The sequence below is a fragment of the Panulirus ornatus genome, chromosome 59 (genome assembly GCF_036320965.1).
Source record: "Panulirus ornatus isolate Po-2019 chromosome 59, ASM3632096v1, whole genome shotgun sequence".
Classification (NCBI taxonomy): Eukaryota; Metazoa; Arthropoda; class Malacostraca; order Decapoda; family Palinuridae; genus Panulirus; species Panulirus ornatus.
The window spans coordinates 14,642,553-14,657,426 of record NC_092282.1 but is presented as its reverse complement, the minus strand read 5'-3'; the positions used below and the strand labels follow the sequence as shown (position 1 = coordinate 14,657,426).

At 40.4% G+C, this 14,874-nt stretch overlaps 1 protein-coding gene across 10 annotated transcripts in view; it reads left to right on the top strand.

Moving 5' to 3' along the window:
* Window positions 1–14,874, top strand: part of lqf (epsin homolog lqf) — a 437,420-nt gene that overhangs the window by 239,759 nt on the left and 182,787 nt on the right. For 8 of the 10 annotated variants that reach the window (XM_071696113.1, XM_071696112.1, XM_071696116.1 and 5 more), the window contains one exon: window positions 11,880–12,404. The exons of the other annotated variants lie outside the window; for them this stretch is intronic. In XM_071696113.1, coding sequence (XP_071552214.1) covers window positions 11,880–12,404 — 525 coding nt within the window. The remainder of the gene's footprint in view (window positions 1–11,879; window positions 12,405–14,874) is intronic. 10 annotated transcript variants of the gene reach the window in all.

The following is a 14,874-nucleotide window of genomic DNA, read 5'->3' as shown; positions in this document are numbered from 1 at the left end:
ATGTTTGAGGACAATGTGTGGTGTGAGGTGGTTTGATCGAGTAAGTAATGTAAGGGTAAGAGAGATGTGTGGAAATAAAAAGAGCGTGGTTGAGAGAGCAGAAAAGGGTGTTTTAAAATGGTTTGGGCACATGGAGAGAATGAGTGAGGAAAGATTGACCATGAGGATATATGTGTCGGAGGTGTAGGGAACGAGGAGAAGTGGGAGACCAAATTGGAGGTGGAAAGATGGAGTGAAAAAGATTTTGTGTGATCGGGGCCTGAACATGCAGGAGGGTGAAAGGAGGGCAAGGAATAGAGTGAATTGGATCGATGTGGTATACCGGGGTTGACGTGCAGTCAGTGGATTGAATCAGGGCATGTGAAGCGTCTGGGGTAAACCATGGAAAGCTGTGTAGGTATGTATATTTGCGTGTGTGGACGTACGTATATACATATGTATAGGGGTGGGTTGGGCCATTTCTTTCGTCTGTTTCCTTGCGCTACCTCACAAACGCGGGAGACAGCGACAAAGCAAAAAAAAAATATATATATATATATATATATATATATATATATATATATATATATATATATATATATATATATGATTGATTGATTGAGGGTGAAGGCATGTACAGAGCATCAGATTGGGGAAGAGCAGTGTGGTTTCAGAAGTGGTAGAGGATGTGTGGATCAGGTGTTTGCTTTGAAGAATGTATGTGAGAAATACTTAGAAAAGCAAATGGATTTGTATGTAGCATTTATGGATCTGGAGAAGGCATATGATAGAGTTGATAGAGATGCTCTGTGGAAGGTATTAAGAATATATGGTGTGGGAGGAAAGTTGTTAGAAGCAGTGAAAAGTTTTTATCGAGGATGTAAGGCATGTGTACGTGTAGGAAGAGAGGAAAGTGATTGGTTCTCAGTGAATGTAGGTTTGCGGCAGGGGTGTGTGATGTCTCCATGGTTGTTTAATTTGTTTATGGATGGGGTTGTTAGGGAGGTAAATGCAAGAGTTTTGGAAAGAGGGGCAAGTATGAAGTCTGTTGGGGATGAGAGAGCTTGGGAAGTGAGTCAGTTGTTGTTCGCTGATGATACAGCGCTGGTGGCTGATTCATGTGAGAAACTGCAGAAGCCGGTGACTGAGTTTGGTAAAGTGTGTGGAAGAAGAAAGTTAAGAGTAAATGTGAATAAGAGCAAGGTTATTAGGTACAGTAGGGTTGAGGGTCAAGTCAATTGGGAGGTGAGTTTGAATGGAGTAAAACTGGAGGAAGTGAAGTGTTTTAGATATCTGGGAGTGGATCTGGTAGCGGATGGAACCATGGAAGCGGAAGTGGATCATAGGGTGGGGGAGGGGGTGAAAATTCTGGGGGCCTTGAAGAATGTGTGGAAGTCGAGAACATTATCTCGGAAAGCAAAAATGGGTATGTTTGAAGGAATAGTGGTTCCAACAATGTTGTATGGTTGCGAGGCGTGGGCTATGGATAGAGTTGTGCGCAGGAGGATGGATGTGCTGGAAATGAGATGTTTGAGGACAATGTGTGGTGTGAGGTGGTTTGATCGAGTGAGTAACGTAAGGGTAAGAGAGATGTGTGGAAATAAAAAGAGCGTGGTTGAGAGAGCAGAAGAGGGTGTTTTGAAGTGGTTTGGGCACATGGAGAGAATGAGTGAGGAAAGATTGACCAAGAGGATATATGTGTCGGAGGTGGAGGGAACGAGGAGAAGAGGGAGACCAAATTGGAGGTGGAAAGATGGAGTGAAAAAGATTTTGTGATCGGGGCCTGAACATGCAGGAGGGTGAAAGGAGGGCAAGGAATAGAGTGAATTGGAGCGATGTGGTATACCGGGGTTGACGTGCTGTCATTGGATTGAATCAAGGCATGTGAAGCGCCTGGGGTAAACCATGGAAAGCTGTGTAGGTATGTATATTTGCGTGTGTGGACGTATGTATATACATGTGTATGGGGGGGTTTGGGCCATTTCTTTCGTCTGTTTCCTTGCGCTACCTCGCAAACGCGGGAGACAGCGACAAAGTATAATAAATAAAATAAAAAATATATATATATATATATATATATATATATATATATATATATATATATATTTTCTTTCTTCTTTCATACTATTCGCCATTTCCCGCGATAGCGAGGTAGCGTTAAGAACAGAGGACTGGGCCTTTGAGGGAATATTCTCACCTGACCCACTGCTCTGTTATACGCAGACATATACATATATACACATGTATATAATTCATACTTGCTGCCTTTATTCATTCCTGTCGCCACCCCGCCACACATGAAATGCATCCCCCTTCCCCCGCACACACATGAGGTAGTGCTAGGAAAAGACAACAAAGGCCACATTCGTTCACACTCAGTCTCTAGCTGTCATGTAAAGTGCACCGAAACGAAAGCTCCCTTTCCACATCCAGGCCCCACAAAACTTTCCATGGTTTACCCCAGACACTTCACATGCCCTGGTTCAGTCCATTGACAGCACGTCGACCCCGGTTTGCCACATCGTTTCTTGCATACCTTTCACCTTCCTGCATGTTCAGGCCCCAATCACTCAAAATCTTTTTCACTCCATCCTTCCACCTCCAATTTGGTCTCCCACTTCTCGTTCCCTCCACCTCTGACACATATATCCTCTTTGTCAATCTTTCCTCACTCATTTTCTCCATGTGACCAAACCATTTCAATTTTTTTTTTTCTTTTTGCTTTGTCGCTGTCTCCCGCATTTGCAAGGTAGCGCAAGGAAACAGACGAAAGAAATGGCCCAACCCACCCCCATACACATGTATATACATACATGTCCACACATGCAAATATACATACCTACACAGCTTTCCATGGTTTACCCCAGACGCTTCACATGCCTTGATTCAATCCACTGACAGCACGTCAACCCCGGTATACCACATCGATCCAATTCACTCTATTCCTTACCCGCCTTTCACCCTCCTGCATGTTCAGGCCCCGATCACACAAAATCTTTTTCACTCCATCTTTCCACCTCCAAATTGGTCTCCCACTTCTCCTCGTTCCCTACACCTCCGACACGTATATCCTCTTGGTCAATCTTTCCTCACTCATTCTCTCCATGTGCCCAAACCATTTTAAAACACCCTCATCTGCTCTCTCAACCACGCTCTTTTTATTTCCACACATCTCTCTTACCCTTACGTTACTTACTCGATCAAACCACCTCACACCACACATTGTCCTCAAACATCTCATTTCCAGCACATCCACCCTCCTGCACACAACTCTATCCATAGCCCACGCCTCGCAACCATACAACATTGTTGGAACCACTATTCCTTCAAACATACCCATTTTTGCTTTCCGAGATAATGTTCTCGACTTCCACACATTCTTCAAGGCTCCCAGGATTTTCGCCCCCTCCCCCACCCTATGATCCACTTCCGCTTCCATGGTTCCATCCGCTGCCAGATCCACTCCCAGATATCTAAAACACTTTACTTTCTCCAGTTTTTCTCCATTCAAACTTACCTCCCAATTGACTTGACCCTCAACCCTACTGTACCTAATAACCTTGCTCTTATTCACATTTACTCTTAACTTTCTTCTTTCACACACTTTACCAAACTCAGTCACCAGCTTCTGCAGTTTCTCACATGAATCAGCCACCAGCACTGTATCATCAGCGAACAACAACTGACTAACTTCCCAAGTGCTCTCATCCACAACAAACCACATACTTGCCCCTCTCTCCAAAACTCTTGCATTCACCACCCTAACAACCCCATCCATAAACAAATTAAACCACCATGGAGACATCACGCACCCCTGCCACAAAACGACATTTACTTAGAACCAGTCACTTTCCTCTCTTCCTACTCATACACATGCCTTACATCGTCGATAAAAAATATTCACTGCTTCTAGCAACTTGCCTCCAACACCATATACTCTTGATACCTTCCACAGAGAATCTCTATCAGCTCTATCATATGCCTTCTCCAGATTCATAAATGCTATGTACAAGACCATTTGTTTTTCTAAGTATTTCTCACATAAATTCTTCAAAGCAAACACCTAATCCACACATGCTCTACCACTTCTGAAACTACACTGCTCTTCCCAGATCTGATGCTCTGTACATGCCTTCACCCTCTCAATCAATACCCTCCCATATAATTTCCCAGGAGCACTCAACAAATTTATACCTTTGTAATTTGACCCCTCACCTTTAACCCCTTTGCCTTTGTACAGTGGCAATATGCATGCATTCCACCGATCCTCAGGTGCTTGACCATGAGCCATACATACTTGAATATCCTCACCAACCAGTCAACAACACAGTTACCCCGTTTTTTAACAAATTCCACTGCAACACCATCCAAACCCGCTGCCTTGTTGGCTTTTATCTACCGCAAAGCTTTCACTACCTCTTATCTGTTTACCAAATCATTCTCCCTAACCCTCTCACTTCGCACATCACCTCGACCAAAATACCCTATATCTGCCACGCTGTCATCTACCACATTCAACAAACCTTCAAAATACTCACTCCATCTCCTTCTCACATCACTACTAGTTATTACCTCCTCATAAGCTTCCTTCACCAATGTTCCCATTTGTTCTCTTGTCTTACGCACTTTATTTGCCTCATTCCAAAACATCTTTTTATTCTCCCTAAAATTTAATGATAATCTCTCACCCTAACTCTCATTTGCCCTCTTTTTCACCTCTTGCACCTTTTTCTTGACTTCCTGCCTCTTTCTTTTGTACATCTCCCAGTTATTTGCACCATTTCCCTGCAAAAATTGTCCAAATGCCTCTTTTCTCTTTCACTAATAATTTTACTTCTTCATCCCACCACTCATTACCCTTTCTAATCTGCCCAACTCCCACGCTTCTCATGCCACAAGCTTCTTTTGCACAAGCCATCACTGCTTCTCTAAATACATCCCATTCCTCCCCCACTCCCCTTACGTCCTTTGCTTTCACCTTTTTCCATTCTGCACTCAGTCTCTCCTGGTACTTCCTCACACAAGTCTCCTTCCTAAGCTCACTTACTCTCATCACTCTCTTCACCCCAACATTCTCTCTTCTTTTCTGAAAGCCTCTACAAATCTTCACCTTCACCTACACAAGATAATGATCAGAAATCCCTTCAGTTGCACTTCTCACCACATTAGCATCCAAAAGTCTCTCTTTCACACGCCTATCAATTAACATGTAATCCAATGATGCTCTCGCCATCTCTCCTACTTACATACATATACTTATGTATATCTCTCTTTTTAAACCAGGTATTCCCAATCACCAGTCCTTTTTCAGCACACAAATCTACAAGCTCTTCACCATTTCCATTTACAACACTGAACACCCCATGTACACCAATTATTCCCTCAACTGCCTCAGTACTCACCTTTGCATTCAAATCACCCATCACTATAACCCGGTCTCATGCATCAAAACTACTAACACTCTCACTCAGCTGCTCCCAAAACACTTGCTTCTCATGATCTTTCTTCTCATGACCAGGTGCATAGGCACCAATAATCATGCATCTCTCTCCATCAGCTTTCAGTTTTACCCATATCAATCTAGAGTTTACTTTCTTACACTCTATCACATACTCCCACAACTCCTGATTCAGGAGTAGTGCTACTCCTTCCCCTGCTCTTGTCCTCTCACCAACCCCTGACTTTACTCCCAAGACATTCTCAAACCACTCTCTCCCTTTACTTCGTTTAGCTTGGTTTCACTTAGAGCCAAAACATCCAGGTTCCTTTCCTCAAACATACTACCTATCTCTCCTCTTTTCTCATCTTGGGTACATCCACACACATTTAGACATCCCAGTCTGAGCCTTCGAGGAGGATGAGCACTCCCCACTTGACTCTTTCTTTTGTTTCCCCTTTTAGAAAGTTGAAATGCTTGATAAATTCTCTACTGAATTCCGCTTTGTTTTTAAGTTTCATAGCCTTAGCCTTTCTAAGTACCATCTGGCTAGATGACTTCAAATCAAGTGTAACCATACATGGTTGTCTCTTTATGTCTTGATGATAACCACTAACTCTTTTTTTTTTAATTTTCACTGAGATTGCACCTGGTAATTCTGTTGCCTCTGGTAACCTTGTAATGCAGATTTGTTCTTTTATTCTTTGTTTCCTTGACTTGTGCAGCATTGGGTATGCTACCTTTAATACAGACAGATTCTAGTATGCCTCATATCACCTCCTAAGGTAATGTGTATTGCCTTAACTTAGTTGCTTATATGAAAGATTTTCATTAACCCTTCTTCATTTTGGTGTATTATCAAGGTTGTGGGATTTTCCAACCCGAGGATAAAGTGAGTTTTGAAAAATGAAAAGCTCTCTAAGGCAGTGTAACCCCTTAGTGTTTTCCCAAATTTTTTTTCCACCTTGCCTTCCTCTGTTTTAAAAAGCCTTTCCATTAACCAACAGTGACTACTATGAGGTCTGTCTCTGTGATTTGAGAATTATATGATAAGAGATTGGTTCCAACCATGGCCCTTAGATAATAGTGTTATCAACTGTGAGTTCATTGATTGGGTGAGGAGTGGGCTGAAGATCAAGCAAGCTGGCTACTATCATGAAATTGTTGGTTCAGTGACAGGGTATTAAAGGACATTAACTGAAGACAGGGTATTAAAGGACGTTAACTCAAGAAAAGGTATTAAAGGACATTAACTTCACGGGAACATAAGGATTCTCTCATGTTCACTGTATACTGCACTAAAGAGAGTCTTTTGTCCTGCAGGCCAGTCATTACTTATTTTGATGACCGTAAGCTTTTTCACTTGGCATTGCAATACAAACATTAACCAGAAGTTTTTAAACACGGTACAGAATATTTCCTATTGTATACAGTAAATTGATTTTGTTGATATATGGGGATAGATGAGAGAACTGGGAAATATCCCTTTCTATAGGCAGATATACATAGTTCTCCATTGTTATGTTTTGTTTAATTCACTCAGATGATTTTCTAACGTGCAACTAAAAGTTATGAAGAAGCGTTGTGATCTGTTTTGCATTCTCATAAGAAAGTACATATGTGCTTCCTTGATTTAGGTTATCCTTTAGTGGTGTATGAATAATGTTAGGTATTTCTTTTGTAACATATGAGCACATTTCAGATTTCCTTTTCAACTAGACAGCTTAACCTTCTCTCTTCCCACCGTGATGCCACTTTGGTTGTGTTGGAATTGACATGACCACACTTTAGAGAAACTCTTGGAGATAACTTACCTTAATGTCCTGTCTCAGGAGTCTCTCTTGTCCTGCTCCACCAGTACTCAAGCCAACTATGTCAACTGGTCATAAAGTACAGTGTGTGTATCTGTAGGGAGAGCACAGCATACTTGAGGAATAAGTATTCTCTGTCTTCAGTGTAGAATCTGCACCTTGGGCATGATTGGTCTTGTCATATGTTGAAATGGTGTTTATGATGTTAGTGAGTTTGGTGGATGTAGGACAGACTATATGCCATAAAGCAGCTCATGTCTCAAGAATGACGTACCTCCTGCCTACTCTAAGTGTCCTTGTTTGAGTTAGCTCTCTATGTATATATTTGTATCACTGATGCCTGTTCCCTCTGGGAACTCACATCAAGGGGGTGGCCACAGCAAAAGAGTTTCCACATATTCCTTTCCTTATATACCACCCTCACATACACCATTCCACACATTCTTCCTCCATTTTGCTTCCTCCAGTACTCTTCCACTTTATTTTTCTCATGTCAGAGGTGATCTTCCTGTAACACTAATCTCTTGCATTATACTATCATACCCTTTCCTTGTAAATTCTGTCTTCCATTCTTTGCACATTCCCAGAACACCTCAAAATATTATGTTTAACCCAATCAACCATTCCACAATTCATTCCTTTTGTGTCTCCTGCCATACCAAATCTCTCATACACCCTATCATTTCTTTCTTCATTCCAAATAGTCATACCACATGCTCTTCTCAAATAACTTCATTTCCAGTGCTTGGATTCTTAACCTTTGTTTCTCATCCCTTGACCATGTTTCAACTTCATAGATCCTTTCTTCACTTACATACTTATTCCTCAACCCTTCATTATTTTGTTAAGGTACCCAGTGACTTTTACATGTACTCCTTTCTCCCATATCTCTCCTTCCTTACCACCAAACTTTACCAAGATAGGACCAAAATATTTCAATTCATCACCTCTTCCAGTCTTTCTCCCCCCATGTCTAAAACACAGTTTAGTACACTTTCATCTCACTCTATAGGGCTTTGCAAAATCTATGCTTTCAGTCTGCTTCCTTTTAGATGCCATTACTTTACTTTTACTTGCATATTACTTCAGTTGGCTGTGCTTACACACATCACAAAAACACTTCCTTCTGTGGTTCTTCTTCTCTCAGAAAACAACAAAGTATCATCTGCAAACAGGTTTTTCACTAGCCTGCATAATACATGTCTACACCCCTATCTTTCATGTTGCTTTCATCTCCCTTAACACTCCATCCATATATATGTTAAAAAGACACAATGACATCATGCAGCTTTCCCTCACACCCACGTGTATACAGAAACTTTCACTCGACTCTCCATCCACTCTTAACACATGCATTTGCTCCTCTATGGAAGGCTTTCACACCATCCAACAGTTGTCCTACACCACATATATCCTTGACACATCACACAAAGCATTTCACTTGACTCTGTAATACACTTTATTCAGATAAGTAAAAGCTGCATACAGCTTCTGACCTTTCACTAGATACTTTTCCACACCCATTCTCACCATAAATATCTGAGCCACCCTACCTTTCCTAAAACCCCTTTGCTTCTCACTTATTCCGCATTCAGTCATTCCCATCACTCTTACAGTCAACACTCTTGCATACAGTTTTCCTGATATACTTAACAGACTTATTCCCTTATAATTGCTGCATACATCCTTAATATGTTTTCCACAAAATAAAGGAACCGTAATAACTTTCACCCAATTATCAGGTGCAACCTTCTGCTTTCATGTTAAATTACTTATCAAATGCATCCATTTTATCACACTTTCTCCCCCACACTTCAACATTTCAACTGTAATCCCATCCACTCCAAGTACCTATCTTGACTTCGTCTGTGTTAACTGTAATCCTGTCCACTCCATGTGCCTTTCTTAACTTCGTCTTCGTTATCACCCTTTTTACCCCCTTCTTGCTTTAGGTCCCTGCACTTGTATCTTTTTCCTGCCATCCTCCATACTCATGTTTGTAACAACAAATGGCTCACCTTCTTCCTCATTAATCATTTATTGAATAAACTCTTTCTGCCTCCTTTCACTTCCTCCTCGTGATTCAGCAACTCCCCTATGTACTTTTCACTTTTGCACTTCCACGCTTACATCCCCCCCCCCCCCCCCCCCCCCTCTCCTTTTTCTCCTCTTTCCAGTACTATGTCATATTTTTCCCAACCTTTGCATTCAACTTTCTAGTAAAATCTTCATCTTTTCTTTCTTTTCTTTCCTCTTGTAGCATTTTAACAGTCTGTTTACACATCTTATATTCTTCCTTCCTCCTTTACCAAACTTTCAAGTGAGCTCGCAATCAATCTACCATATGCCTTTTTCTTCTCTTCCATTGGAATTCTAATGTCACCTGTCTACCATGCATTTCCACATTGTCTTTTTTTTAATACTTGATCGCCATTTCTCATGTCAGCGAGGTAGCACCAGGAAACAGATGATGAATGGCCCATCCTCTCATATACACATATATATTCATGAATGCCCATACATGCATATGTACATACATATACATATACATACACATACACAGACATACATATATAGACATGTACATATACTTGCTTGCTTTCATCCATCCCTGGCGCTACCCTGCCCCACAGGAAGCAAGCATTGCGACCCCCTGCTTCAGTGAGGTAGCATCAGGAAAACTGACCAAAAAAGCCACATTTGTTCATACTCAGTCTCTAGCTGTCATGTGTAATGCACCGAAACTACATCTCCCTATCCACATCCAGGCCCCACAGACCTTTCCATGATTTACCTCAGACGTTTCACGTGCTCTGGTTCAGTCCATTTACATCAAATGACCCCGGTATACCACATCGTTCTAGTTCACTGTATTCTTTGCACACCTCTCACCCTTTTGTATGTTCAGGCCCCGATCTCTAAAAATCTTTCACTCCATCCTTTCGCCTCCAATTTGGTCTCCTGCTTCTCCTTGCTCTGTCCACCTCTGACACATATATCCTCGTTGTCAATCTTTCCTCACTAATTCTCTCCATATGTCCAACTATTTCAACACATTCTTGTCTGTTTTTTCATCCACATTCTTATTATTTCCAGATATCGCTCGTACCTTTCATTTTTTACTAGATCAAATCACATTTCATTTCCAGTCCACCCTCCTCCATACATCCCCATGGAACTATTATTCCCTCAAATGTACCCATTTTTGCTCTCCGAGATAATGTTCTCTCCCTCCACACATTCTTCATCTCACCAGTTTCATCACATCCCTCCTTCACATTTATATCACCAATTACAACCACCATTCTCTTTCTCAAACCCATTTTACTGTCATTCACATTTCTCCAGAAATGCTTCATTTCATCCTTACCTTGCACAGTCTTCATATTCATAGGTGCATATACATATACCCATACATACTTCACAGTTCCAGTCTTTTCTTTCACCCACACTATTCATGATCTTTTCCGTCCATGCTCTGTAACACTCTCCCATACTTCCTTCTTTTCCTCTTCCCTGATAATTTTCTTTCATTTTTGTCATTACTAGTGTTCTTTCCCCACCCTTGCACAACTTGCATTCATTTTCATATCCTCTCCATGCACCCTGTCTAATGATATGGGTTTCTCCAAACACATCACATCCATTTTATATATTTTTTTTAATTCTTCATAAGCTAGCTCTTTTTATTATCACCAGTCATCCCATTAACCGTTATAGCCATCACCCTCAATTGCTTGTCCCTCTTACTCCCCGGCATAACTTGTGGAGTCTGGTGCCTTTTCTTAACCTTTATTGCCTCACCCCTAACAGGCCACCGTCAGAGGGCAACTCCAGCACAGTGTTTCCCTGAGACAGTGGGGCTTTCATATTGTCAAAATCTGATATTTCAGTGCACCTTAAGTGTTTGCATGTTTTACAAAACTGTTTCCTGATGGAATTGGTCTGTGCCTTCCCCCTTCAGTCCTACCCCAAGGGTATACTAACAAGATCACCATGGGAGGTTAAAATGAGAATTAGGTACTCTAGAAAACTAGAGTATCCCCTCAAGGCACTGGATTTTAATTTTTCCAGAACGTTGATCTGTATGTTGCAGTTGCAGCACCTCTTAACCTTATTGGTTACACTACTGTAACTGCACAAAGGAGTAACTGTAAAATTAGCTCTCATTTACATATTACTTATCTTTAAGTCTTTAGCACATACACAACTTAGGAATGTAGTTGCATTTGTGATTTGTTTACTCCATGCTTTCTCTAGAATGATTTTATCTCTGGAGAATAATGTGTGAGCATCCTCTTTGATGATGATAAAGACATTAGTGGCAATGAAATATCTGGTGAATGAAGAAAATGCCCTCTTTTACATTAATGTAGATCTTCTTTTTCAGAGTTTTATTTGGCATTTCCCATTGTAATGTGTATTCTTATATCTTACACATCATAATACCCTAGAAGTTTGAAATTTATGCATTCCTGTAGAAGAAAAAAATATATAAAGACAATAATCTAAATCTGGAAAGTCTTTGCTCACAATTTTTCATGTTAATTGAAGTCATGATAATATAGGAAGACTTTGGAATTTCCACATATCATCTCCTCAGACTATACTTTTGATTTTCACCCAAGTGTTTTGTTTCATTCCTTCCTCAGAGTTTCTCTGCTGCAGGCATCAGTCCATCCCCACCTCCTGTTCCTCCTTTTCCATTTTCTAGCTCTACTCTCCCTTGTAACTCTGATATATCTTTCAGATGCTCAAATCCCCCTTTGTTAAGCTCATCAGCTCTTCTTTCTGATAATTGTCATCACTCTGCTATGCTACCTAATCCTTTCCTCTGTGCCACTGATTCACATAGAAATGTAGTAAGGTCAATACCATCACCAATAAGAGCTTCATCATTTGCACCTGTTTCATGTCCAGAGTCTGTTTTTCATACCTCACCTTCACAGCAAAATATGTCCATGCTATCCAGTTACTCTCGCTTTCCTCAGACATCTAAAGCGCTTATCAGACCTTCAATGCTTTCTTCTATTTCTTCCACTTGTCCTGCTTCACTTCCTTATGCTTCTCCCACTGAACTATCCTCTGATTCTTGCCTGGTCTCTCATGCCTCCTACAACCCTTGGGGTGCTGTTCAGGTCAGCATTGCATCTGTCTCATTGCCCTCTTCAAATAAGGTATTGTTACAAGTGTGATATGCCATAGCCTTTGCATTACTAACTCTTTAAAGTGGCAAGAAATTGAATTTCCATGGCTTATACTGCAGCACTTGCTAGTCTAACCACCACACAGAATTCTCTCAATAAACGAATTTTTGATAAAGAACAATCCCATAGAAGGATAACTTATCAAATGCATCATCAGTGGTTGGGAGCATGCATATTGTGTGCAGTTTTTAATGTGTAATGCTCAGAGAGAATGATAGGTCACTTTTTGTGGTAAAAGGAGGATGCTGAAATAAAGTGTATGTAAGAGCATATGCAAGAGCAAGAATCTTGTCTCAAAAAGAGACTGGAAGTCATACTGCAATACAAGTATGATTTAAAAGTAATTAGGTGTTAATTGGTTCAGCTGTATGGGAGTGATGATCATCATTGATGGTAGTGGGAAAATTGAGGTTTAGAATTGTGTAAAGGAATTTTTCAGGCAAAGGAAAAGGGAATTTCTCTCATTTGAAGTGAAATGATATTGAATAAGAATGAGAAAGCAACAAACAGTCTTTACAAGTGAATTATCAGCCTATCCAAAGAGAAATAACAAACTAATGTTGGTAGGATGTTTGATTGTTACACATATTAACGTTTACATGTCTTATACATGTGGTGATGCCTCTACATCATTCATATTATTTTGGTACAAAGGACACTCATATTCTAATACCTACAGTATGTACAATCATTTTGCTGCAGATACTTATAAATCTTACATTGTGAGATGTGTTGAAATATTCACAGGTTTTAGCATTTTTCTTTTACTTTTTTCTAGATATGTCATACATACTTTTTCTTTGTAAAGAATTTTTTTGTGGTATAGAATTACATTATAGCTTTGGGAGATGTATGACAAGCTTCCTGGTTCTGTTATTATTGACGCAAAATAGAAAGCATTTTAACAATTTTTCTTTTATCAAAACAAGTTTACATAATTTTCTCTGTCTAGTTCATATTATAACTACTTTTGCTAACATCCATTTCTCTAGAATTGGTGTTCATCAGAGCCATTTATGTTATTGTCAGACATATTGCATGTGGACCATTAGAATCCCTTTCACAATAATCCTGATGCTCCATAGTTTCACATATAGTAATAACAGCAGTATATTGCAGTGTCTTTACCATTGGTTAAAGGGTAACTGAAGAATCCATGTGTAATTGTAGTGTAAAAAGGCCTCAGGCATCCCATGCCAACACCATAGATCAGCTGAAATTCAATTCTTGACATGAAAACACCAATTGTTGATATACATGAGATCCTCTCTGTGCAGCATGGTGTAAGTATGACAGATCTGGTTTTTGGGTTAAAAACTGCTTGTAGAGTTTAGGTGAATGGAAAGAATTTTAGTATACAGTGAGGTGTTTGTTCTAATTATGATGGATAGATGTGAAATCTTGGTTTTCCTAGGGTCAGCTTGGTAAAAACTTAACAGCAGTAGCAGATAATGTATATGATTTATATGATTATGAGAGTTTGAATAGATAGGATGAGTTTGATTGGTGTTGTATATAGGGCTGATGTGCTGTCTGTGAGCTGAATAAGAACATATGAAGTGGTCATGTCAGGATAAACCTTGGAACAGTCCATGGGGCTTGGCTAAAGATAATCTGAATTTTCAGCATATTATACATGACAGCTAGGGAGTGGTTGTGTGCAAGTGAAGCCATTGCATTTTTGTATTATACATGACAGCTAGGGAGTGGTTGTGTGCAAGTGAAGCCATTGCATTTTTGTTCTTGATGGTACCTAATTGTGATGGGCAAAATAGTTGTATGTAAAGAAAGATAAAGAATGGATATTAATGAAAAATACGTCGTAAGAAAGCTTATTTCAGATGACAGATGGAAGAATATATTATATTATTAATTATACTTTGTCGCTGTCTCCCGCGTTTGCGAGGTAGCGCAAGGAAACAGACGAAAGAAATGGCCCAACCCCCCCCCATACACATGTATATACCTACGTCCACACACGCAAATATACATACCTACACAGCTTTCCATGGTTTACCCCAGACGCTTCACATGCCTTGATTCAATCCACTGACAGCACGTCAACCCCGGTATACCACATTGCTCCAATTCACTCTATTCCTTGCCCTCCTTTCACCCTCCTGCATGTTCAGGCCCCGATCACACAAAATCTTTTTCACTCCATCTTTCCACCTCCAATTTGGTCTCCCTCTTCTCCTCGTTCCCTCCACCTCCGACACATATATCCTCTTGGTCAATCTTTCCTCACTCATTCTCTCCATGTGCCCAAACCACTTCAAAACACCCTCTTCTGCTCTCTCAACCACGCTCTTTTTATTTCCACACATCTCTCTTACCCTTACGTTACTCACTCGATCAAACCACCTCACACCACACATTGTCCTCAAACATCTCATTTCCAGCACATCCATCCTCCTGCGCACAACTCTATCCATAGCCC